This window comes from Meleagris gallopavo, chromosome 1, assembly GCF_000146605.3.
Source record: "Meleagris gallopavo isolate NT-WF06-2002-E0010 breed Aviagen turkey brand Nicholas breeding stock chromosome 1, Turkey_5.1, whole genome shotgun sequence".
In the NCBI taxonomy this organism is placed as follows: Eukaryota; Metazoa; Chordata; class Aves; order Galliformes; family Phasianidae; genus Meleagris; species Meleagris gallopavo.
In genome coordinates, this window is record NC_015011.2 from 150,006,149 (window position 1) to 150,032,905 (window position 26,757).

Below are 26,757 nucleotides of genomic sequence, written 5' to 3' on the forward strand. Positions count from 1 at the left end.
TCATCCTCAAAGCAAAGTTCTTCTTCATGTTCAGATGGAATCTCGTGTTCCAGTTCTTGTTTGCTGTCCCTTGTTCTGTTGCTGGGCATCACTGAAAAGAGCCTGTCTCTACCCACTTGACTCCCACACTTATATTTATAAGCACTGATAAGATTACCCCCCCACCCCAGTCTTTTTTTTTTCCAGGCTGAACAGGCTCAGGTCTTTCAGTCTTTCCTCATAAGGGAGATGCTTCAGGCCCCTGATCATCTTTATGGCCCTTTGCCGCACTCTGTAGAAGTTCCCTGTCTTTCTTGATCTGCAGAACCCAGAGCTGGACACACTACTCCAAATGTGGCCCCTCCAAGGCAGATTAAAGGGGGAAAATAATCTCCCTTGACCTGCTGGCCATACTCTTTAATGATACTACTAGCCTCTTGGCCACAAGGGCACACTGCTGACTCACAGCCAACCTGCTGTCCACCAGAACACCCAGATCCTTCTCCACAAAGTTCCAGCAGCTCAGCCTCCTCCACTATATTAATCCCAAAGGCTAGCCTGACATCAGGCTTTCAAATAACGGACAGAGTCAGGTCCGGGTAGACCCAGCTCCTCCACAGCATTTCCCTCCTCCAATCCCTGCCCGCAGAGCACAGCAGAGAACGTACACCCACCCCCCTAACGGCTGCAGGCGACCGTTAGGGGCGGCCGTTAGAGGCAGCCCCTCCCCCGGCGCCTGGGGGCGGGAGGGGGCGCGGCACTACGCAGTGCCCCGCCGCCATTTTGGTTGGGCTTGCGTCGCTTCCGCTGCCGCGAAGTAAACAGAGAGGCAAAGGGGGGGGAGTGTAGAGGAGCGGTGGGACGAAGCGAGCCGAGCGGGACGTGCCGCCGCGTGAAGGAGGTGCCGGGATCGGCTGCGGTGGAGGGGCTCATGTGGCCGGAGTGGAGGCGGCGGCGCGGCCCGAGCCCCGGTTGATGCGAGGCGCAGCAGGGAGCCGCCAGGTGAGGGGCTCTGGGAGAGTGGCCCGGCCCTGAGACACCCGTGGGAGTGGCGGCGCCGGGTGCTGAGGGTGTCGCGGCAGCTGGGGCTGCCTCACAGCCTCCGTGGGACAGGGAGGAGCAACCGGAGCCGTGCACGGTTTTTTGATTTTTTTTTTTTTTTAATTACTGCCATTGTTTTCTGTCTGCACTTTACTCAGCGTTACCGATGGCGTTGAGCTTGTGCTGTGCTCCTCCTGTCTGTCTGTGGCTGTCAGACTCGAAAACAGGCTGCTATGATGGGTTGAGGTTTGTCTGGAGAACCTCGAGGAGTCGTGCATCTGGATATTGTACCTCTGTAATTCGATAGTGTTGGTTGTTTTTCTGTCTTTGTTTGTTTTCCTGCTTCTATCAACAGCTTTGTTTTAGAATTTGTGATAGTTACAGCAGAAGTTTGGGAAAACAGATCGCGTGTACATCCTCGGAGTGAGCTGAGAGGAAGAGTGATGGCTCACGTATTGAAGGAAGGATTAAACCATTGCTGACTGAAAAACAGCATGTTACAAATGCTGATAATTAGTACAGGCAATTAGTGTACAGTGTCACGCCCATGTGAAATCTTTGCATCAATACTTTCCTTACTGAACTTAGTTATTTTTCTTGGCCTTGGAATCAAAATTCTGCCAACTCTTTGAACTACTGGATGTGTAAATGAAAGGAAACGTAGCTGCCAGTTTCATTTTCTTGTTCTTGCAATAATTTTGCAGAAGGGTTTACTTTCCTAATTGACTTTTTCTATACAACATTAAAGAAGAATGCACTGGAACAGGTTGCCCAGTGAGGTGTCCAAGGAGACATTCAAGATCAGGCTGGATGGGGCTCTGAGCAATATGCTCTAGCTGTAGGTGTCCCTGTTCACTGCAGGGGAGTTGGACTAGCTGATCATCAAAGATTCCTTCCAGCACAAGTTATTCTGTGATTCTTTTATTTACAGGAGCATCTGAAATGTCAGTAACAAAAAAGTTGTCTGGAAATATGTCTTCCCATCCCCTACTTGTTAACCATGCACTTAGAATACACGGCATTGTATATTCTTGGAAGGTTGTAACCTGAATTGGATCATCAGTACAGCTCTAGGATGATCATGTTGTCTCCTTCCTTTTTGACTGTCTGTGGAGACTTCACGTAATAACCTGCAGCTTATTGAGTGTGTTTTGAACTATACCCAGTGGATATTATCTGCTTAGAACTCATCCAGGCTGGTCTGTGTGCTCTGAGATGCAGCTTGCAAGTTGGCTGGTGCTTTTAGGAGTCACATCCCCAGAGTTCTTTCCAAGTAGAAGAAATTCACACAGTTCTGACAGAAGGAGTTCATTCCTGGTCAGTTCTCTGGAGAAGTGGCAGACGTGCTGCTTGTGTCTTTGAAAAGATGACTTAGTAAATATGCTCCTCTACCTGCACAGTGGCCTCTATATGTGATGGGGGCTAAATCCAGAGTTTGACCCTCTGAAGCTATGGTAAAAGTAGTGTGCTGACTAGAAAGTGTGTGTGTGTGTGTGTGTATTAGATTATATTCAAAAGACAAAGCGGTCTCTGTAATAGAAGTTGTGGAAAGCTGTGTTGAACGTTTACCTTTTGTAGTTCTTACAGATGAACATGAAATGGATTTGGAAACATTTAAAGGCATCAAGTATGCTGCCCCAAATTTAGTACCTGAATAACTTGTGTATGGTAATTGCTCATTAGAACATAGTTGTTTGGAGTTTCTCTTCAATGTGATGTTTGAAGAAGTATTGCATTTTGGGCTAGCTTATTGCAGATAGCACTTTCGTGCTATGATTAGTGTTTACTATAAATATTAGCATGATGGATCTCCTGTGAGTTTACTAGTCTAATTAACAAGTTGCTTAGATACTTCAGTATCTAATGAATTTTCAGTAGCAAAATAGAGTTCCTTCATCTTTCTGTTAACTGCAGATGATACGTTGCTATAATCAGTTTTCCTGCGTACCAATTTGTGCAAGTGAAGGTAGCAGCTCAGCAACAGAGCTGTTTCTTAGGAGAGCTTGTTTCACCTCAGCAGCAGTATTTGGCATGGGCTTATAGCCATGAGCTGTGGATCACAGTAAGTAGTTCTCAGCAAGTGAGATGAGAGTTTTGTTCTCCTATGATCTTGTGATTGCCACCAGTGCTAGTGAGATTAGAGAATCAGGAGACACATAGTGTTCGTCAGTCTTTCATGACTGTGTGCTCAGCTTTGAGCACAACATTTTATTTCCAGACCTCAACTGATAGGTTGCTATTATCTTGTGAGTAGGAGGCTATTTAGGTGTTTCATAGGTACTCGAGGAGATGCCCACTTTGGGAAAACAATCCATGATGTGCTGGAAGTTAAAACTTTTATTTTTTTCCTATTTAAAAGACTTCTAAACTTTTACTTGGTTGCTGTTCATAGCATAGAAAGTTAATTCTCTAGATAACAAGTGAACTGGACAGGCATCCTTCAAACTTCATTTGAAGTTCCATGCTTTAGGGTGCCATGCAGAAAATAAACTGGGGGAGTTGGCTGGGGGGCCTGCTATTACTTAGGGCGTGGCTGGGCATAGGTCAGTGAGTGGCAAGTAATTGTGTTTTGCATCACATCTTATTTCTTACTTTCCTTGTCTTTTCCCTCTTTCTTATTAAGTTGTCCTTATCTCAGTGTATGAATTATTGTACTTCTACTCTCTTCAATCCTCAGAGTTCTCCCCCTCATCCTGTTGAAAGATGTGGTGAGAGTGAATGGCATGTTGGTTAATCACAAGACAAAATAATTTTATGCTTATGGTTGCACTTAAACACTAAACCAGAATGATTTCACTGTGTGAAGTACAGAAATCATGAGAGGGCAGAGGTCTCGTGCATATCGAGCCTACCCTGCCCCCATATTCTCTTAGCTTTTTAGAGACTTGAAATTAGGGTGTAGTGGCTTAGTTTGAGGTGTCATTCATAGTCCTTTAGGATGTGGTACATATCACATTCAGGCTTTTAAAAATAAATGACTGGTTGCTAAGTTCAGTTTTAAGCTGGCATCTGCAGAAGAACACACGGATCAAAACCTGATGCTGAATTTCAGATGTACATATGTGTGGTGTGTTTCACATGTGGTGGTTTTTTCATCTTTAATGTGTAACCTAAGGTACCAGTAGTATAAGTGAGAGCACTGGGGATGAAGTACTTGCTAGTGAGAATGGAGTAACCTTTGGATTCAGACTTGCTGAATTCAATACAATATGGAAGAAAGTTTACTGATTCCTCTAATCTCCTGTTCTGGGGAGTGGAAAAGGGAGTGCTGAGCCTCTCAGATTATTATTGGCAATCTTTCACAATCTCTTTATTAATTGGTTGGAAAAATGAAAACGTTTTCATTTTTTATTTTTTTTGATGACATGTTTTTAAGGGTATTGATTTAAGACATACTGAAATAACATCTTTTACTTTAAGAAAGAATAATCCTACTTGAGAATAAAAACGGATCAGATGCACCTGCAAGCATGAATACATTCATTTTAAAAAATTTCTTACAACTTTAATTTGAAATTTTGTCCTATGACTTCAGATGGTGTTGTTTCTGGTGGGGTGGGGAGCACTGAATGAGTGTTCACAATATTGTTTGGAAGAGCACTGATGGGAAAGTAAACTAATAATCGGCAAACTAGTGGAATAAGTTAGGTTCAGAGCATTCTCAGAAAAGTGGAATACTGAGAGTTGCTGTTGTGTGTGGATTGGCTGTGATAATGATTATAGAATTAACACTAAAGTTATCTGTCTTGGTGGTAATAAGATTTTTAGATTGCTATTTCACACTCATTGCTACTTGATGGTTTTATTTCCTTTCTGTAGCAAAACAGACCTCTGGAAAAATGTGGTTGCAGAAAACGTGCATCTTTTTGTCCATCGTTTTCTATAAACATTAGGTTTATTTGAGCTCTGTTACATTTACACAGTTCACAGAAAATTTGTTCTTATCTTTGTAGAATGAAACGAGGAAGGAAGACTAATGAGGCCAACAGCAGTTCATCTGAAGAGACAGCTGAAAAAGAATCCAAGAGACACAAGAGCGTAGATGACAAAACCACAATTGTACAGGGTCCTGACTGGGGTAACCTGCTCCAAGACATTATCCTGCAGGTATTTCAGTACTTGCCCCTTTTGGATCGTGCTCATGCATCACAGGTCTGCCGAAGCTGGAACCAGGTATTTCATATGCCTGATCTCTGGAGGTGTTTTGAGTTTGAACTCAATCAACCGGCTACATCTTACTTGAGGGCTACACATCCTGAACTGATCAAGCAAATAATAAAGAGGCATTCCAATCACTTGCAGTATGTAAGCTTCAAGGTAGGGTATTTTATAGGCTTTTTTTATAATAACTTTCAAAAAATTAATGCAAGTTTTAATTTTTTTTTTTTTACTTTATTATGCATGTTTCTAGGAATTATCTCTGATACTTGAGATAGTTTTGGTGGCTTATCTAATTAAATATTAAAGCATGAGAAATATTAATATCAGTAATTGACATAGTTATGACATGGTCTTTGTTATTAAGATCCTCAGTTATTAAAGAGGGAATGTGTCAGTTCTCAATCTGGAAGACTTGGTTTTCAGGTTCAGTATACTGGACAACAATAAAGGCTTCTTTGAGTGTTAGTAGCAATAAGAAGGCTAGGAAAAATGTTGGCATGCTGTTGGATGAGATGTCAGTGTCCTAGTAATGGAGGACACTGAGAAGGTAGCAGTAATGACCGAAGCAAAGAAGGCATTCTGTAACTCTTAAGACTGCCCCTCAGGAATCCCAGACCCTGGAGGTAAGAGAGAGAGTCTGAGGAAGGGAAAACTTGGTTGGGGAGCTGTTCAGAGATCACTTAGACACATTCAACATATGCAAATCCATGAGCCGTTACAGGATCATGGAATCATTAAGATTGGAAAAGATCTTTAAGATCATCTAGTCTGTCTGCCTACCACCAATATTGCCCATTAAGCCGTGTCTCTACTTCATCTGCCCTTTTCTTAAACACATCCAGCAATGGCAACACCACTGCTTTCCTGGGCAACCTGTTCACTGCCTAGCCACTCCTTTGGGGAAGAAATTCTTCCAAATATCCAGTCTGAACTTCCACTGGTGCAACTTGAGGCCGTTCCCTCTTGTCTTGCCACTAGTTACTGGGGGAAGAGGTTGACCCCTACCTCACCACAGGTGGGTAGTTCAGGTAGTTATAGGGAGTGATAGACTAGTGATTATCTGGAGTGTGCCTCCTCTTCTCCAGACTAAACCAGTCACAGGATGTACCCATGAGTGCTGAGTCAGAACTAGCAGAAGTGTTTGCCAAACTGCTCTCTATCATCCATGGAAGATCATGGAGAATAGGAGAGATTCTAGAGGAAAGCCTGTGTCATTCTAGCCTTCAAAAGAGCAAGGAGGACCTAGGAAACTACAGGCAAGTCAGTTTCATGTCCATCCCTAGAAAGGTGATGATACAGTTTATTCTGGATGTCACGTCTCCAAGCAAGGGAAAGAAAGGATGGTTATCAGGAGGTAACCTGATCAATGCGGATTCACCAAGAGGAGATTGCCCTTGACTAATCTGGTAGCTTTCTGTGATGTCGTGACCAGCTGGGTAGATGATGGGAGAGCAGTGGATGCTGTGTACTTTGACTTCAGCAAGGCTTTTGACACCGTCTCCCGTAACATCCTAACGTCCTTGTAGGTAAGCTTAGGCAGTGCAGGGTAGATAAGTGGGCAGTGAGGTGAATTGTGGACTAGCTGACTGACAGAGCTAGTTGTGATCAGTGGTGCAGAGTCTATCGGAAGTCTGTGATCTGGTGTTCCCTAAGGGTAGGTAATGTATCCAGTCTTTTTTAACAAAATCATTAGTGACCTGGATGAAGGGATAGAATGCACCCTCAGCAAATCTGCTGGTGATACAAAGCTGGGAGGGCTAGCTGACACATCAGAAGGCTGTGCTGCCATTGAACAGAACCTGTACTGACTGGAGAGTTGGACAAAGAAGAATCTTATGAAGTTCAACAAGGGCAAGCATAGAGCATTGCATATAACCAGATACAGCCATACAGGGTACTGGCTGAGCTGCTGGGAGGAGCTCTGCAGAGAAGGACCTAAATATCCTGGTGGACAGCAGTTTGACCATGAACCAGCAATGTGCTCTTATGACCAAGAAGGCCATAAGATGGGTATCTTGGGACATATTAAAAGGAGAGTGGCTGGCAGGTTGAGGGAGATAATTCTCCCCCTCCTCTCTGCTCTGGTGAGGCCAAATCTGGAGTAGTGTCCAGTTCTGGGTTCCACAGTTCAAGAAAGACAGGGAACTTCTACAGAATCCGGTAAAGGGCCACAAAGATAATCAGGGGCCTAAAGCATCTCCTTATGGGGAAAGACTGAGAGACCTGAGACTTTTCAGCCTAGTGAAAAAAGACTGGGGGGCTAATCTTATCAGTGCTTATAAATATCTAAAGTGTGGGAGTCAAGTGGGTAGAGACAGGCTCTTTTCAGTGATGCCCAGCAACAGAACAAGGAACAGCAAGCAAGAACTGGAACACAGGTGATTCCATCTGAACGATAAGAAGAAGAAGAACTTTGCTTTGAGGATGACATGGCACTGGAAGAGGCTGCCCAGAGAGGTTGTAGAGTCTCCTTTTCTGGAGATATTCAGGACCTGCCTGGATGCATCATTGTGAAGGCAACCAGGGTACCTCTGCCCAATTGTACTGCAGCTGCTTGATTTGGTATCAGACGTAAACTGACTATCACAAGGCTTGCAGATGTTTCAGGCTTTTCATCTTCACAGAATCACCAAGGTTGGAAAAGACCTGCAAGATCATCCAGTCCAGCCATCCGCCCATCACCAACAGTTCTCACTCAGCCATGTCCCTCAACATCCAAATGTTCCTTGAACGCCTCCAGGGTCAGTGACTCCACCACCTCCCTGGGCAACCCATTCCACTGCTTGACTACTCTTTCAGAAAAGGATTATTTCCTAATGTCCAGCCTGAATCTCCCCTGGTGCAGCTTGAAGCCGTTCCCTCTAGTCCTATCACTGGTTACATGAGAGAAGAGGCCAATGACCAGCTCACTACAACCTCCTTTCAGGCACTTACAGAGAGCAATAAGGTCTCCCCTGAGCCTCCTCCAGACTGAACAATCCCAGCTCCTTCAGCTGCCCCTCATAAGGCCTATGCTCCAGACCTCTCGCCAGTTTCATTGCCCTTCTTTGAACGTGCTCCAGGGCCTCAATATCTTTCTTGCAGTGAGGGGCCCAAAACTGGACGCAGTACTTGAGGTACAACCTCACTAGTGCTGAGTACAGGGGGATAATTACCTCCCTGCTCTTGCTGGCCACGGTGTTTCTGATGCAAGCCAGGATGCCATTGGCCTTCTTGGTCACCTGGGCACACTACTGGATCACATTCAGCTGAGCATCCCAGGTCCATTTCTTCTTCACAGTCATCCAACCACTTTGCGCCAAGTCTGTAGCACTGCATGGGATTATTGTGGCCAAAGTGTAAAACCAGCACTTGGCCTTGTTGAACCTCATCCCATTCACCTCAGCCCAGCTATCCAGTTTATCTAGATCCCTCTGAAGGGCTTCCCTACCCCCAGGTGTATCAACACTGCCAGCCAACTTGTTGTCATCCGCAAACTTATTGAGGGTGCACTCAATGCCCTTAGCCAGGTCACCAATAAAGATATTGAAGAGGACAGGCCCCAGCTCTGACCCCTGGGGAACACCACTCGTGACTGGATGCCAGCTGGATTTAACTCCATTCACCACCACTCTCTGGCCCCTGTCCCCCTGCCAGTTCCTTACTTAGCTAAGAGTGTACCTGTGTATGCCATGGGCTCTCAGCTTCTGCAGGAGAATACTGTGGGAGACAGAGTCAAAAGTTTTGCTGAAGTTTAGGTAGACTACATCAATAGCCTTTTCCTCATCCACCAAATGGGTCACTAGATCATAGAAGGAGATCAGGTTGGTCAAGCAGGACCTGCCCTTCGTGGCTAGGCCTGATTGCCCAGTTGTCCTGCACATGCCCCGTAATCTCCCTCAAGACAATCTGCCCATAACCTGACCTGCCCTAGGTCAGGCTAACAGGCCTGTAGTTCCCCGGATCCTCCTTACAACCCTTCTTGTAGATGCGAGTCACGCTGGCAAGCCTTCAGTCTTCTGGGACCTCACCAGTCAATTAGGAGCACTGATAAATAATGGCAAGTGGCTAGTCTATCACCTCTGCCAGTTCCCTCAGCACTCTCAGGTGAATCCCATCCGGTCTCATGGACTTGTGACAGCCCATCTGGAATAGTAGGTTTCTGACTGTTTCCTCTTGAATTGCGGATGGTTTGGCCTGCTCCCCAGCTGAGACTACCAGGTCAGGGAGTGGAGTACCCTGGAGATAACTGGCTTTTAAAGGCAGACATAAAGAAGGCATTCAGAATGTCTGCCTTTTCCTTATTCAAATGGAAAATGAATGTTTATCAGATTTAAATCAGTTGCTAGCAAGTTAGCATGGCTTGTGATAAGCTTAAAATTGATCTTGTGGTAATGCTTTTTCCTGTTACATAGGCTTACAAAGCTGTCATGAGTTTTGTATATAGGAGGCTATTCTGGAAGCATATCTGTAAGCTCTGGGCGAAACTGACTGGAAGCACATTAAGTGATTAAATTTTGTAACAAGCTTTACAGGGTATCCATAGCATATCTTTTGTGGTATTAATGGTGGAGACCTAACTTTATAGCTTCAAATGATAGTGTACTTAAATCTCCAGAAGCTCTTCTATGAGCTGAGTCTCCATAAAGGAAACAAGTGGCTTTCTTGCACAGATAAGGGTTTCTAGTATTCCCACATTTTGATAATAAAGAAAACACATTGATAGGCTCTGGAGCCAAAAGAACCTTCACATATTTATTATTTGATATGGATTAAATGCTTTGGAACAGACTGTGTAGTTAATCCCTCACTATGCAAAATTTTACCAGAATATGTAGGAACCCCCTAAATTGATAGCAAATTATCTTGGGTTTTTGATGTGTGCCTTTTAGAGAAAAATAAAAGAGGACACTAGTGAAATTCCAGTGCATTTTTTTACCATTATATAACAGGAAATAAAGTGGAAAAAAAACATGGAAAACAGAGTTGCTTTATTTCAGTAATGGTTGTATTTTGATGCAGTGTTTTCTGATTCAGTACATTTACTTTTGTTTTAAGGTTGACAGTAGCAAGGAATCTGCAGAAGCAGCTTGTGATATTTTATCACAGCTTGTGAACTGCTCTCTCAAAACTCTTGGACTAATTTCAACAGCCCGACCAAGCTTCATGGATTTACCAAAGGTATTTGAATGCATGTAAATTTCTGTAGAAAAATATTGCAGTGATTCACAAAGTATTATGAAAAGCTGTGTTGTAAAAATGAGCCTTTGGAAAAAAAAAAAAAAAAATCTTTATTATTGGGTGTTACTAAGGGGAAGAGGGGAAGAACTGTGATGATCTGCTAAGATGGATAACTGAAGTTTCATTCATTCTCTGCATCACATGAAATGCTAGTTTAGATTTTGTTCTAAGTATTGCTGTCTGTTAGTTTTGGGCAACGTGCTGTAAGTCAGTAGGCTAGAGAACTTACTAGGAGATGATTATAATCAAAAAGGTAGAGTTTAATTTGTGTGAGCTTGCTGTAGCAATTACAGCCATTGATAAGTATATTTTTTACATTCATATCACTTTAAGGAAATCTTCAGTACTTGATGTCACATAATTAAGTGCTGGATTCAGAAGCAAACTGCATCATATCTCTGAAATCTAACAGACTTTTTTTTTCTTTAACCTAGCTTGTTTATCCAAAACTAGATTGCATTAGAAGGCCCCTTGTCTAGAAGTAAAAAAAATTAAAAAATAAAAAAAAACAACCAGCAATCCCCTCTTATATGCTTCTAAACAAGCATTCCTGCTAGTGAAGTAGAAGGTTTCTGTTGCTGAGGAGCTGAGAGACAGTCGTGGTAACCTGGGCAGTTCGATGCAAGAACATCATGAATGTCTATCAGCCTCAATACTTGAATCTAGCCCACGTGTATGTCAAGAGCCAGTTAAAATTAAGCTCTTAGCTGGATAAGGATGATGTCATTGCTGGACAAGGAAGGGGTAGGGACAACCTCAGGAAGAGAAGTAGCATATAGGGTTTAAGTGAGGTTAGCTGCAGAAGGATTATCAATTATTATCCTTGTTAGTGATCACAGATGCGTCATGTGCTTTTCTTGAATATGTGTTTTTAATCCTTAATTTTCAAAGACATTTTTCAGATCTTTGATTTTTTTTGTATCTTCTTTTTTCTTTCAGTATGCTTTGAGACGTGACCGTTAGTGCGAACAATGCTTAGTCTTAATGTGTTTAACAATATTTTGTCCATTCAGTTCTTGCATATTTTATTCTTAATCTGAATGCTACTTCAGCTTTTCTGTGTTTTCCCCTGGAGTCGTGTTCTACAAGCTAAAGATCAGTTGTAGTCATTCATGCTGTAGACTTACGAAGTATCAGTTCTAAAATACAGACTTCCTTCTTATTACCAGTAGGTTCACATATTCCTTCTAAAAATATATTCAAGACACACCTAAATCAACTCCTGAGAATAATTTGCCTTGTGGTGTTTACGATGCGAAGAACTGTTGCCTGTCTTCTGTTAAGTCTTCGAATTGTGGTTTCAGATGAGCTGATTTTTTTGAGTTCATTTCATTTTTCTTTTCAGCATGCTTCTTAGAGGAGGTTACATTTTAAATCCAGAGTATATAAAACACAGTACCAGCACTTTCTGTATACAAAGTGAAAATATCAGTAAGCATCTTTTTCTCCTCAGTCTGCAACATACGTAATCAGAGTACTGTCAGTATACTTGGGAGTGGTGCCTAAAGCCTCATGCCTCTGATTTGAACATTCAGTTTTCATTTACGTGAACTGACGTTGCTGGTTTATGTTAATTTGAAAGTATTAATTCTTGTTCTAAATTTAACAAAAAGCACATTGTATAAGAATGAACAGTACCATTGCCAAGCCTTTCCACATAATTGTATTCAGTCCGAGCAACATGAATCCAGAAACAGTACTGAAATCAAATAGGTATATTTGTGGAGTAGTTAATATAATGCATTGGAGTATTTTCTTTACTTCTTCAGTAAATCTTTTAAGAAATTGTGATTATAAGCTAATTATTCACTTTCATCATACCAGAAATCTGCTCTTTTTTCCATGATTTTTCAAGTGAAGGCGTTCTGGGCTGTCTTTCTTTACTGATGAGTTTCAGTTGTTACCCAGAAATGCTTGGGACCTTGAACACTGGATCTACACTAATTACTAGTTAAGTAGCATAAATAATTGATCATCTGTTCCTTGGCTGTGAACCACTCCTGTCAGCTTTGTAAGATTCATTCCTACTCTATGTACTCTGCCAGCCAGTAGTACCATTTGTCTTTGGGCACATGTAAAAACAGTAGAGGCTTGCCACACTTGAGTGCATCTCACCAATACAGCCTAACTCACACTGCATGGAAATTTTTACTCTAGGAGATGCTGCTTTAAGAGCACTGCTTCTAAACTGTCATCTAAATTAGAGTTTATATGCTTTCTCTTTGGTTGTGGTCTTTCTGTAGCTTAAAGTTTACATAGTGGATTGTCCTGGGTCAGTTTCTCAGTTTTTCTCAATTTGTTTTATGTTAGACATTCTGGTTTGCCAAATACTTAATCCAATAAGAAAAGTTATTATACTTTTTCTTACTGAAAAATGTATACTATTTTTGATTGTGATATCAGGTTAAGGACTTTTTCAGCAGCTACTGTAAGTCAGGATATTGTATACAACTGTATGCAGCACAAAACCGCTGAGATTTTTCAGATACCAGTGTTTCATTTAAACTTTCTTTTCCAGTCTCACTTTATTTCTGCACTGACAGTGGTGTTCGTAAACTCCAAGTCACTCTCTTCACTTAAGATCGATGATACACCAGTAGATGATCCGTCTCTCAAAGTGCTAGTGGCTAACAACAGTGACACGCTCAAACTCTTGAAAATGAGCAGTTGTCCTCATGTGTCTCCGGCTGGTAAGCAACTATTTTGTTTGTTTTAGTGCATGCTTTCAATTTGGTCAGATCTAATGAGCTCCTGAAAAAAATAGGGTGGGTTAAGTTTAGGGTTGAGTTTAAACACCCTCCTACCGTGTGAAACGGTCATTGCTGCAGAGACCAGCTTAAGGGCACGTAAGACTGCGCTGGGTAACGGACCTAAAGCAAAAAGGCTGACCAAAAAGCTCTTTTTAGGGCTTTTTTGAAGACAGCAAAAGCACTGTGCCGGTGCCAGGGGGCTGGCAGCAGCTGGCAGCTTGTGGGCAGGCTGCTGAGCCATCTGGGGTGGAGCCGGCACTGCCCTCTCTTATCTCTGAGCTTGACCTTGACCCTTTTCTGCAAGGTTAAAAGCAGCCCTCAGGAGGGCAGAAGCTAGCTTCCGCTCACCTAGCGTGCCAGGTAAGAAGAGGTAAGAAAAAGGTGTTACTGTCCATCGATAACAGGGAGGGAAGTCAAAGTGTGAGTGCAGCCCACACTACCCATTAATGCATCAGCAGGTGTGGGAGGTGGGTCTTATGGCAAGGCACGTCGGTGTTTTTGTCTTTGCTCAGGAGACCACTCTCCTACTGACAGACCCGGAGACTGCAAGTTCAAACATGGTCTCTACCAAATGGCAGGCTTGCCCCGAGAAGACTGTGGTGACCCAGACGGAGGGCTTGCCCAGAAATGTGGCGGTTCAGGTCTGTGGCTGCAGGGAGTGCCTGAGCCTGCTGCTGCCGGGGGAGGATGGAGAGGGCACCACCTGAGGTGCGAGCAAGTGGATGAGCTGCTCAGCGTGGTGATGGAGCTTAGGAAGGAGGTACAGAGATTAAGAACCATCAGAGACTGTGAGAAGGAGACAGACTGGTGGTGTGACTCTCTGCGAGAAAGAAGCAGAGATTGCAACCCCCAAACTGTAGTGGACCCTCTCCCTTGCCATGGTCAAACCAAGAGAGCCAACTTGAGAAGAGAGGAGGAATGGCAGCAGGTCCCAGCTCAGAGACGCAGGCAGTGCCCATTCCGACCAACCTCAGTTCCCCAGGTGCCTCTATGTAATAGGGTTGAAGCCCTGAAACTGGAGGATGAAGTGGCTGAGAATGAGGTGGGAGGACTGCCTCCAAGCTTTTCTAAGGAGAGGTAGTCAGCTCCACGCTTGAAGACTGCCTCCTCCAGTAAAGAAAGGAGGGTGATAGTCATAGGGACTCCCTTCTAAGAAGAACTGAGGGCCCAATATGTCAGCCTGCCCCTACCTGTAGGGAGGTGTGCTGCCTCCCTGAGGCCCAGATCAGGGATATTTCTAGAAAACTTCTTAGTCTGATCTGCCCCTTTGATTATTATCCTCTGTTGATAGTCCAGTGGCAATGATGAGGTCGCTGACAGAAGCCTGAGGACTATAAAAAATGATTTTCTGGGATTGAGAAGGTTAGTTGTTGGAGCAGGCGTACAAGTAGTATTTGCCTGTGGCGGGAAGGACTCTGAGAGAAGCAGGAAAACTCACCTTATAAACACATGGCTGAGAGGCTGGTGCCAATGCAAAAATTTTGGGTTCTTTGATCATGGGGCTGTCTACTCGGCACTTGGTAGGAAGGCTGCCGATGGGTATCATTTATCCCAAAGGGGGAAATGGATCCTTGCCCAGGAGTTGGCGGGACTTGTAGAGAGGGCTTTAAACTAGATAAGAAGGGGGAAAGGGATAAAACCAGGCCTGCTAGAAATGAGCCTGGGGGAGTGGTAATGGGATTAGGGGTGAGGTGAGGGGCTCAGCTGAAGTGCATCTACACAGCTTGGACAACAAACAAGAAGAGTGGGAAGCCATTGTGCGCCAGGCTAACTGATGACCTAGTTGCCATTACAGAAACATGGTGGGACCTCTTCCATGACTGGATTGCTGTAGTGGCTGGCTACAAACTCTTCAGGAAGGCTAGGCAAGGAAGGAGGGGTAGAGGCGTGGCTCTCTATATTAGAGAGTGCTTTGATGTCATTGAGCTTGAGGCTTGGGATTATAGAGTTGAATCCCTATGGGTAAAGATCAGGGGAAGAGCTGACAAGGCAGACTTCTTGGTGGGCATCTGCTACAGACTGCCGAGCTAGAATGAAGACACAGATGAGGAGTTCTACAAGCAGCTGGTGGAAGCTGCGTGATCGCCCGTCCTTGTCCTCATGGGAGAGTTCAACTTCCCTGACATACGCTGGAAATACAACACAGTGCAGAAGAAGCAGTCTAGGAGGTTTCTGGAGTGCATGGAGGATAACTTTTTGATGCAGCTGGTGAGAGAGCCAACGAGAGGAGCTGCCCTGCTAGACCTGCTGCTCGCAAACAGAGAAGGTCTGGTGGGAGATGTGGAGGTCAGGGGCTGTCTAGGACAGAGTGACCATGAAATGGTAGAGTTTTCAATTCTTGATGCAGCCAGGAGGGAGAACAGCAAAACTGCTACCTTGGACTCACGAAGGCTACTAGGGGGAATCCCCTGGGTTTCAGTCTTAGAGAGAAAAGGGGTCCAAGATGGCTGGTCACTCTTCAAGAAGGAAGTCTTAAAGGCACAGGAGCTGGCTGTCCCTCTGAGCCGTAAAATGAGCCAGCGGGGGAGAAGATCAGCGTGGATGAATAGGGAGCTATTCTTGAGGCTCCGGGAGAAAAAGAGAATTTACCTCCTGTGGAAGAAGGGATAGGTGACTCAGAAAGAGTACAGAGAATTTGTTAAGATGTGTAGAGAGAAAATCAGAAAGGCAAAAGCCCAGCTTGAACTCAACCTTGGCCTCTGGAGTAACAAGGAACAAGAAACTCTTTTACAAACACATCAATGGTAAGAGGAGAACTAAGGAGAATCTCCGTTCTTTATTGGACGAGGCTGGGAATGTGACCGCTGAGGCTAACGAAAAGGGAGACGTTCTGAATGCCTTCTTTACGTCTGTCTTTAAAGGTCAGACCAGTTATCCTCAGGGTACTCCACTCTCTGGCCTGGTAGTCTCAGCTGGGATGTGGACAGAACTCCCCGCAATTTGGGAGGACTCAGTCAGAAACCTGCTACTCCAGGTGGGCTGTCACAAGTCCATGGGACTGGATGGGATTCACCTGAGAGTGCTGAGGGAACTAGCAGAGGTGATAGCCGAGCCACTTACCATTATCTATCAGTGCTCCTTGTTGACTGGTGAGGTCCCAGAAGACTGAAGACTTGCCTGCGTGACTCCCATCTACAAGAAGGGTTGTAAGGAGGATCCAGAGAACTACAGGCCTGTTAGCCTGACCTTGGTACCAGGGCAGGTTATGGAGCAGATTGTCTTGAAGAAGATCACAGAATCACAGAATCGTAGGAGTTGGAAGGGACCTCCAGAGATCATAGATCCAACCCCCCTGCCAAAGCAGGTTCCCTGCACCAGGTCGCACAAGTAGGTGTCCAGGTGGGTCTTGAATATCTCCAGAGAAGGAGACTCCACAACCTCCCTGGGCAACCTGTTCCAATATTCCATCACCCTCACTGTAAAGAAGTTCTTGCACATATTTGTGCGGAACTTCCTATGCTCCACTTTCTGGCCATTTCCCCTTGTCCTGTCTCCATGTACCACCGAAAAGAGTCTGGCCTCGCCACTCTGCCCCCCACACCTTAGATATTTATAGACCTGGATCAGGTCCCCTCTCAGTCTTCTCAAGGCTAAACAGTAAACAGACCCAGTTCACTTAGCCTTTCTTCATAGGGGAGATGCTCCAGGCCCTTCACCATCTTTGTGGCCCTCCGCTGGACTCTTTCCAAGTGATCCCTGTCTTTTTTGTACTGGGGAGCCCAGAACTGGACACAGTACTCCAGATGAGGCCTTACCAGGGCAGAGAAGAGGGAGAGGATCACCTCCCTCGACCTGCTGGCCACGCTCTTTTTAATGCACCCCAGAATGCCATTGGCCTTTTTGGCCACAAGTGCACACTGCTGGCTCATGGCCAACCTGTCGTCCACCAGGACAGCCAGGTCCCTCTCCGCAGAGCTCCTTTCCAGCAGCTCATCCCCCAACCTGTACTGGTGCATGCAATTATTCCTCCCTAGATGCAAGACTCTACAATTGCTTTTGTTAACCTCATCTGGTTTGTAATTGCCCAGCTCTCCAGCCTGTCCAGGTCTCGCCAAATGGCAGCACAGCCTTGAGGTGTGTTGGCCAATCCTCCCAATTTTGTATCATCAGCAGACTTGTTGAGGGTGGCCATTATCCCCTCATTAAGGTCATTGATGAAGATGTTGAACAAGACTGGACCCAGCAACAATCCCTGATCACATGGCATGTGCAGGACAACTGGGCAATCAGGCCTGCTCAGCATGGGTTCATGAAGGGCAGATCCTCCGTGACCAACCTGATCTCCTTCTATGATCTAGTGACCCATTTGGTAGACAAGGGAAATGTGCTGTTGATGTAGACTACCTAGACTTCAGCAAGGCCTTTGACACTGTCTCCCACAGTATTCTCCTGCAGAAGCTGGCAGCCCGCAGTTTGACAGGTAGGTTCTTGGCTGGATAAGGAACTGGCTGGAAGGCCGGGCCCAGAGAGTGGTAGTGAATGGAGCTAAATCCAGCTGGTGACCTGTCACGAGTGGTGTTCCCCAGAGGTCGGTGCTGGGGCCTGTCCTCTTCAATATCTTTATTGGTGACCTGGCTGAGGGCATTGAGTGCACCCTCAATAAGTTTGCAGGTGACACCAAGTTGGCTGGAAGTATTGATATGCCTGGGGGTGGAGAAGCCCTTCAGAGGGATCTAGATAAACTGGATAGCTGGGCTAAATCCAATGTGTTGCATTTCAACAAGGCCAAATGCCGGGTCCTGCACTTTGGCTGCAAAAACCCCAGGCAATGCTACAGGCTTGGGGTGGAGTGGCTGGAAGACTGCATAGAGGAAATGGACCTGTGGGTATTGATTGATGCTCGGCTAAACATGAGCCAGCAGTGAGCCCAGATGCCCAAGAAGGCCAACAGCATCTTGGTTTGCATCAGGAACGATGTTGCCAGCAGGAACAGGGAAGTGATTGTCCCCCTGTACTCAGCACTGGTGAGGCCGCACCTCGAATACTGTGTGCAGTTTTGGGCCCCTCACTGCAAGAAAGACATTGAGACCCTGGAGCAGGTTCAAAGAAGGGCAGCAAAGCTGGTGAGGGGTCTAGAGCACAGGCCTTAAAAGGAGTGGCTGAGGGAACTGGGATTGTTCAGTCTGGAGTAGAGGAGGCTCAGGGGGGACCTTATTGCTCTCTATAACTACCTGAAGGGAGGTTGTAGTGAGCTGGGGGTCAGCCTCTTCTCTCGTGTAACTGGTGATAGAACTAGAGGGAATGGCTTCAAGCTGCGCCAAGGGAGATTTAGGCTGGACATTAGGAAATACTACTTCTCTGAAAGAGTGGTCAGGCACTGGAATGGGCTACCCAGGGAGGTGGTGGAGTCACCCTGGAGGTGTTCAAGGAACGTTTGGATTTTGTGTTGAGGGACATGGTTTAGTGAGAACTATTGGTGATAGGCAAATGGTTGGACTGAGTGATCTTGTAGGTCTTTTCCAACCTTGGTGATTTTGTGATTCTGTTGAGAGGGAGACTGAATGTGGTAACTATAGCAGCTGTTACTGAATAAAATGTTAACTGATTATCAATCAGTCCATCCTGCTGCTTCTCTCTGCAAGAGAGAATCTTTCAGATTGATTGCTGAGCTAGTAATAAAATTGTGTTTTCTGGATAAGAAAGTAACCTCTTACAGAAGTTCAAAGAGTACTGTTGCCTTGCACTACTTCTGCAATGAGTATTTAAGTATTCCAGTATAATTAACCTTTTTGGACAGCCATAGCAATGTCTGTGGAGAGAAAGAGGCTCTAGCATTACTTGTAGCTAGCCAACAGATATAATTCCCGTGAACTTGGGTTTGAGAACAACTGGATGTATCAGCTCTAGCAAACTTCACTGGTTTGTGGTTAAGCCTTCAGAAAGTGTATGGTATTCCATAAAAGTTGATAATTTGGGGAGCATATGGGTTTACAAAGTTGCTGAACTCATTATACTGTTTAATATATATCACCATGTGATGTCTCAAACTGAAGGAACAATAGGGGAGAAATGGCAGTACCTAAGGAACAAGAAACCACAGCTGTTGTCGCACCCTGAGTTGAGTGAATAAAATGGGATCAGGAGTGCGTGCTACAAAACTGGAGAGTTAAGCACATGGCAGAAAAATGTAATTGCTTACTACAGATCTAGGTGTGCCTTGGAATAGAGAATTAGAACAAAATAAAGGAGCTGGTATGCGAGTGGTTTGCTTCAGAGCAAGGAGACTATAAAAATGAGACTTGAAGGAAGATGAGAAGTCTTGGGCTCTGAGACTCACCTGGATTTTTTTTTTCCTCATGGAACTGTTATAATTATTAGATTGCTACATACTGTTGAAGAACTTGAACTGAATCAAAAAGGCTATGAGTTGCACAAAAACAATCACTTGCTAATACACTTAAAATGTATAACGTGCCTTCAAAGTGCAGATTTGAGGGAGAGTAGATGTTTGGTACTGGATTAGTTCCTTGTGTTCTTAACAATAGTGCAGGACAGAGAAGTAGTTTGAGTAGTGAAAAAGAGACCCTACTGCTGCTGGGGTGAAGATGATCAGTATTGAACTTGCACTGTATCTTCTGTTTTTAATGAAAACGTAGCATTCATTAAATATCTGTTCCTTGGATGGCAGTCAGATTTTGTTCTTGGCTGCTTGGTCGGTTCTAGACATGGGCAGTACTGCTTCCAGAGTGGGTGAATCTAACGAGGTTTAACACAGCGAAATGAAAGGTTTTGCACTTGGGCTGGAGGAATCCCTGGCATATATGCAGACTGGGAAGAAGCAATCCTTGAGAGTAGCCCTGCAGAGAAGGACCTGGGGGTCCTGGTGGATGAAAAACTGAATGTGAGCCAGCAGATTGCTCTTGCAGTTCAGAAAGCAAATGACATCCTGGACGACTCCATCAGAAGAGGGGTGGCCAGCAGAGAGAGGGAGGTGATTGTCCTTCTCTGTTCTGCCCCTGGGAGGCCCTATCTGGCATACTGTGTCCAGGTCTGGTACCCCCAGTACAAGAAAGACAGCTGTTGGAGAGGGTCCAGAGGAGGGCCCCGAGGATGATCAGAGGGCTGGAGTACCTTCCCTATGAAGACAGGCTGAAGGGGCTGGGTTTGTTCAGCCTGGAGAAGAGAAGGCTGCGGAGTGACCTCATTGCAGCCTTCCAGAACTAAAGGGAGCCTACAGACAGGAGGAGAGTCAACTCTATGAAATGGTAGATAATGGCAGGACAAGGGGAAATTATTTTAAGTTGAGAGAGGGAAGATTTAGGTTAAATATCAGGAGGAGGTTCTTTATGATGAGAGTGGTGAGGTGCTGGGAGAAGATGCCCCGTCCCTGAAGGTGTTCAAAGCCAGGTTCAATGGGGCCCTGGACAGCCTGGTCTAGTACTAAATGGGGAGGTTGGTGGCCCTGCCTGTGGCAGAGGGGTTGGAGCTTGACAATCCTTGAGGTCCCTTCCAACCCAAGTCATTGTATGATTCTGTGATTTATTATGAACTTGCATTTATAGATAGTCTTAGGGCAGAATGGAACAGTTAAGAGTATGTAATTCTTATGTTTGCCACATACAAGAATCAACTCCATAGGGAAAGTATACAACGTATAATGTATGTATATCTTACTGTGCACAAAGAAGTCACAAGACGTTGGTCCCGTTATAAAGATTCGTGTTTTGGTTGTCCAGTAAGATTTAATTTTGATATTGCATAATGATTCTATATTGAAATACATGTTCTTTGCAATTTTTTGAAATACGGAAACAAATTCTTATGTTTCTTATTCAATTACTGCTATATTTACCTGTATAACCCATTCCGTAATGTTCTGCTTTCCAAGGAATCCTTTGTGTGGCTGATCAGTGTCATGGTTTACGTGAGTTGGCGCTCAACTACCATCTGCTGAGCAATGAGCTGCTGCTCGCCTTGTCTTCTGAAAAACATGTCAGGTTAGAACACTTGCGCATCGATGTTGTCAGTGAAAATCCTGGACAGACTCAGTTCCACACAATTGAGAAGAGCAGCTGGGACGCTTTCATCAAGCATTCTCCTAAAGTGAACTTAGTCATGTACTTTTTCTTGTATGATGAAGAGTTTGACCCGTTCTTTCGCTATGAAATACCTGTCACTCACCTTTACTTTGGAAGATCAGTAAGCAAAGATGTACTTGGCCGTGTTGGGATGACGTGTCCTCGGTTGGTTGAATTGGTCGTGTGCGCCAATGGATTACGGCCACTGGACGAGGAGCTGATCCGTATCGCAGAGCGGTGCAAGTATTTGTCAGCTGTTGGCCTAGGAGAGTGTGAAGTCTCTTGCAGTGCCTTTGTTGAGTTTGTGAAAATGTGTGGCGGTCGTCTCTCACAGCTTTCTATTATGGAGGAAGTTCTGATTCCTGACCAGAAATACAGCTTGGAGCAGATTCACTGGGAAGTTTCAAAGCATCTCGGTAGAGTCTGGTTCCCAGACATGATGCCTACGTGGTAATGTCTTGAAAAGGGGAGATGGAATAGCACCTTACGCTTACCATGTTGTAATTTATTGTATAAGCTTAATTAATACTGTAGTTTATTACTGTAAGTCACTGCAGCGTTTGATAGCATTTCATTCAGAAACAATTTGTGAAATTCAAATAATTTAAAATGGAAATCATAAATACCTCTAAAACCCTTCTGCATCCAATGATGGATTAGATTTGTTTTTTTTAATTGATAAATTAGAAATTTTTAATTTCTATAAAAATTAAAACATTGAAATGTAACTGTGAGGTAACTTCAATATCCTGACTTTCTTTGATTTAGATACTATTGAACACAATTGGATTTGTTATTAAAAACCAAAAAAAAAAGACCCATAAGTTGCATGCTCTGTTGCAGACTATAGCATGATTAAATCCAGTCACCCAGGTAACAGAGTTAAGAATATATGGAGAATTTAGTAGGCTGCGAAATGTATACATTGTTTATATAAAGTCGTAAAAAGAAGATCAATATATAACAATATAGGTTAGAAAATTAAAATACTGAATTTGTTACCTTATTTGGTTTATTAGATCCATCTAAAGTGTATTTAGAGTGCAAACAAATAGTAGTGAGAACTACCAGAAGCGGTTTGCTTTTCTTTTCCCTCTAGGTTTCCCTCTAGTTTGCTTATGGGGTCTCAGATTCATGTCCAAACCTGTTTTAAGGTATTTTATGTCTAGCTCAGGAAGCGCAAGCATTCTGGGGAAAACTGTAGATACGTTGTATTTAAAAAGGCATCGGAGTTAATTAGCTTTTCTTGCACATTAACCAGTTTTGCAGCATATGGTTAGAGTAATGTACAGCTTATTAAATGTACCCTGTGGTACTCAGTGGGACAACATGGATGTGAACAGTGCGAGGTGAGGTAAAATAGGATTGCTGACCAAGGACCTTTGAACAAGACTGTAGACATTGTTGGCTGCTTTCAGTTTGAGGGAAAAATGATATTGTAATGGTTGCTTATGCTGTATAAACTAATTGTACACTGTAAATCAGTTTCAAAAATGTTTATGTATAAAGTAAATGTTTGATAGACGATCATTTTGTATAACTTTTAATTCAACTAGTTCAGTCATTTCATATTTTAAAACCTCAAAGCAGTAAACTTACGTGAAGTAGAGCAGTAGGGGAAAATGTTTTTATTATTTGGTAAAATCATTTTTTGTAAAGAAAGTTCTAGTCTTAAATAATGTAGGCAACATATTGCCTGTGATCTGGATGCGTATTGTGACTTCACTTCCTACTGCCAACAGTTGGGTTACTTTCTATTCTATTGATGGATAACACTAAACTGTTAATGTGACAGATGAATGTTTGCAAGGTGTGATTGGCCACCTGCGAGGCAGAGCTTCTCCAGCCTGGGGCCATACTTAGCTCTGCTGGTGGCCGCTTCTCGTTTGAGCTGTACATATACTGGTAATGAGTAGGTTTTCAGTTCTGGTTTCAATAATGTTTTATCCAAATGTATAGTTCAATGGTAATATACTTATGAGCATATTTAGTTCATAATGATATTTTGAGCAAGCATTGCTCAGTGGACTGGACGTCTTAGAGGGAGTTGTCTGTTTATGTAGAGCTCTGTCATTTAAAAATCACATTTTATGAAGTACACATTTTTGTATTAGAATTTGTTAATGTACTGCTATAATTTGCTTTTATTTGTATAAAAGGTGTCAATATATCTAGATCACTGAAGTAAAAAAGTTCCGTGTTTTTCATATTCTCACTCTCAGAATGACTTGTGTTATAAAGATGGACAGCACATTGGAAAGTGTCCAGGAGGTTTCTAGAGTGTGTGGAAGGTAGCTTCCTTACACAGCTGGTATGAGAGTCTACCAGAGGTGGTGTCCTGCTAGACCTGCTCTTCACTAATAGAGAACAACTGGTGGGAAATATGAAGGCTGGGGACTGTCCTGGGCAGAGCAACCATGAAATTGTAGAATTCTCTACTCTTGGAGATGTCAGAAGGGTGACTAGCAAAACTGCTATCTTGAACTTCCAGAGGGCAGACTTTGACTTATTCAGGATGCTTGTAGCACGGGTCCCTTGGGAGTTGTTCCTCAAGGGTAAAGGGGTCCAGGAAGCCTGGACGCTCCTCAAGATGGAACTCTTAAAGGCACAAGAACAGGATGTTCCTGAATGCCATACAGCAAGCCGTACGGGAAGAAGACCAGTGTGGATGAACTGGGAACTACTACTGAGACTCCAGTAGAAAAAGAGTCTGTGTCCTCTGGAAGAAGGGACAGGCTACTTGGGGAGATTACAAGGAGGCTGCTAAGGTATGCAGGGAGGAAGTTAGGCAAAAGCCCAACTTGAACTGAGATTGGCCACTGCAGTACAAGAGAATAAGAAATTCTTTTACAAATACATGTGATAAGAGAAGAACCAAGGAGAATTTCCATCCTTTTGATGCAGCAGGGAATGCAATCACTGAGGATAAGGAGAAGGCTGAGATCCTCAATGCCTTATCTACACCTGCCTTTAATAAGCAGATCAATTATCCTCAGGGCACTTTATGCCCTGATCTGGAAGTCTGGGATGGTTCACAAAATAGACCCCCGGTGATTCAGGTGGAGAGCGCTAGAGAGCTCCTACTCCATCTGGACTGTCACAGGACAGTGGGACCAGATGGGCTCCACCATTGGGTGCTGAGGGAGCTGGCGGGGGTTATTGCCGAGCAGTTTTCTGCCATCTATCAGCACTCTGGTTATCTGAGGAGGTCCCATGGCATAGGAGGCGTACCAATGTTACCCCCATCTACAAGAAGGGCGATAAGGAGGATCTGGGGAACTACAGCCTGTCAGCCTGACATCAGTACCAGGGAAAGATATGGAGCATATCATATTGGGTGAGATCACGCAGCATGTGCATGGCATCCAAGGGATCAGACCCAGCCAGCACAGATTCATGAAAGGCACGTCGTGCTTGACCAACCTCATCTCCTTCTATGACTGGATGATCAGCCTGGTAGATGAGGGAAAGGCTGTTGGTCTAGTCCACCTAGACTTCAGCAAAGCCTTTGACATAGTCTCTCACAGTATTCTCTTGGGGAAACTGGCTGCCTGTGGCCTGGACGGGTATACCCTTCTTTGGGTAAGGAACTGGATAGAGGGTCGTGCCCAATAGGTAGTGGTTGATGGAGTTAAGTCCAGCTGGCAATGCGGTACAAGTGGTGTTCCCCAGGGGTCGGTACTGGGGTCCATCTTGTTTAATATCTTGATTGATGACCTAGATGAAGGGATTGGGTGTACCCTCAGTAAGTTTGCAGATGACACCAAGTTGGGAGGTGGTATCGATCTGCCTGACCGTAGGGAAGCCCTACAGAGAGAGTTAGATAAACTGGATTGCTGGGCTGAGGTGAATGGGATGAGGTTCAACAAGGCCAAGTGCTGGGTCCTGCACTTTGGCCACAGTAACCCCATGCAGCATTATAGGCTTGGGGCTGAGTGGCTGGATGACTGTGAAGAGGTGAGTTGGTTGATGCTTGGCTGAACACGAGTCAGCAGTGTGCCCAGGTGGCCAAGAGGGTCAATGGCATCCTGGCTTGCATCAAGAACTGTGCTGCCAACAGGAACACAGGGAAGTGATTGTCCCCCTGTACTCAGCACTAGTGAGGCCGCACCATGAATACTGTGTCCGGTTTGGGGCCCCTCACTGCAAAAAAGACATTGAGGCCCTGGAGCGGGTTCAAAGAAGGGCAACAAAGCTGATGAGGGATCTGGAGTCTTATAAGGAGCGGCTGAGGAAGGTGGGATTTTTCAGTCTGGAGAAGAGGAGGCTCAGAAGAGACCTCATTGCACTCTACAACTTCCTGAAGGGAAGAGGGGTTTGGCCTCTTCTCTCAAGCAATAAACAGGACCCAAAATAAACAGGTCCAGAAGCTGTACCAGTGGAGGTTTAGATTAGACATAAGGAAAAACATTTTCTCTCAGAGAATGATCAGGCACTGGCATGGCCTGCCCAGGGAGGTGGTGCAGTCGCCATCCCTGGCAGTGTTCAAGAGATGTCTGGATGAGGAGCTATGAGATATGGTTTAGTGGGTTGTGGTAGCAACGGTAGTGGGAGGATGGTTGGACTAGATGATCTTGTAGGTCCTTTCCAGCCTTATGATTCTATGATTCTATTTGAAGCATGAGTGAATGGGTGACGTATTTGCTGGATACAGGGAAAGCAGGAGTCATCTTTGAGCCTGGCAGCTGGGACCATCCTCTAGAAACTGCCAAATATGGGAGCCTGCTTTCCACCAGCTGACTGTGAATGTGACAAGAAATATGACCTTATTCCCCTCACCTATGTGAATTTCAGCAGGAAGACATTCTACCCAAATGCTTTTGTTAAATAGTTTTTTGTGGGTTTTCTTTTTCAAGCACAAACTTCTACTCATCCCATTTTCCCTTTAGAGGATTAAGTTAACCTTCTCTTGTCCCTCTAGGAAGCAATGGGAGAAAACTTCAGATTTCTTTTCAAGGTTTGAGGGATGGTCCCTCTAGGAAGGTAGTGTACGAGAAAGCCCAGCTCAAGTGCCTTTACTAATGCACATAGCATGGGAAATAAGAGGAAGGAGCTGGAAACCATGATGTGCTTGGATAATTATGACCTGGTTGCTATCATGGTGATGTGGTGGGATGACTCTCATGACTGGTGTACTGTGATTGAGGGCTACAGGCTCTTCAGAAGGGATAGGGTAGGAGGGGTGGCGGAGTTGCCCTCTGTGTTAGTAGTTAGATTGTGAAGAGCTGTGTCTGAAGAACAGCCATGATTGTGTTGAGAGCTTGTAGGTAAAAATCAAAGATTGGCCCAGTAAAGGGCATCTAGTGGTTGAGGTCTGCTACAGGCCACATGATCAAGGAGAGTCTGTTGACAAGGCTTTCTTGCTTCAACTGCAGGAGGTGTCGTGCTCATGGACTCTTGTCCTGATTGGAGATTTCAACCACTTGGATATCTGCTGGGATAGTGGCATGGCAGGTGGCAGGCAATCCAAGAGATTCTTGGAGTCTGTTGATAACTTCCTGGTCCAAGTACTAGATGGACTGACCTGAGTGAAGCCTAAGTGGACCTGGTGCTCACCAATGCATAGGAAAGCATTAGAGAAGTTCAGA

At 44.5% G+C, this 26,757-nt stretch overlaps 1 protein-coding gene across 2 annotated transcripts; it reads left to right on the forward strand.

The window, feature by feature from the left end:
- Nucleotides 1–733: 733 nt before the first annotated feature.
- On the forward strand, nt 734–23,378 carry FBXL3 (F-box and leucine rich repeat protein 3). Of its 2 annotated transcripts, none has more exons than XM_010728721.3 (5): nt 734–981; nt 4,974–5,337; nt 10,219–10,341; nt 12,920–13,091; nt 13,664–16,299. In XM_010728721.3, the coding sequence occupies exons 2-5, from the start codon at nt 4,975–4,977 to the stop codon at nt 14,230–14,232; spliced, it is 1,227 nt and encodes a 408-aa protein (XP_010727023.1). In that variant the 5' UTR covers nt 734–981; nt 4,974; the 3' UTR covers nt 14,233–16,299. The 2 variants fall into 2 exon arrangements, with proteins under 2 accessions (XP_010727023.1, XP_010727022.1); XM_010728720.3 differs by lacking the exon at nt 13,664–16,299 and adding an exon at nt 20,980–23,378 and having other exon boundaries at nt 741–981.
- Nucleotides 23,379–26,757: the final 3,379 nt, after the last annotated feature.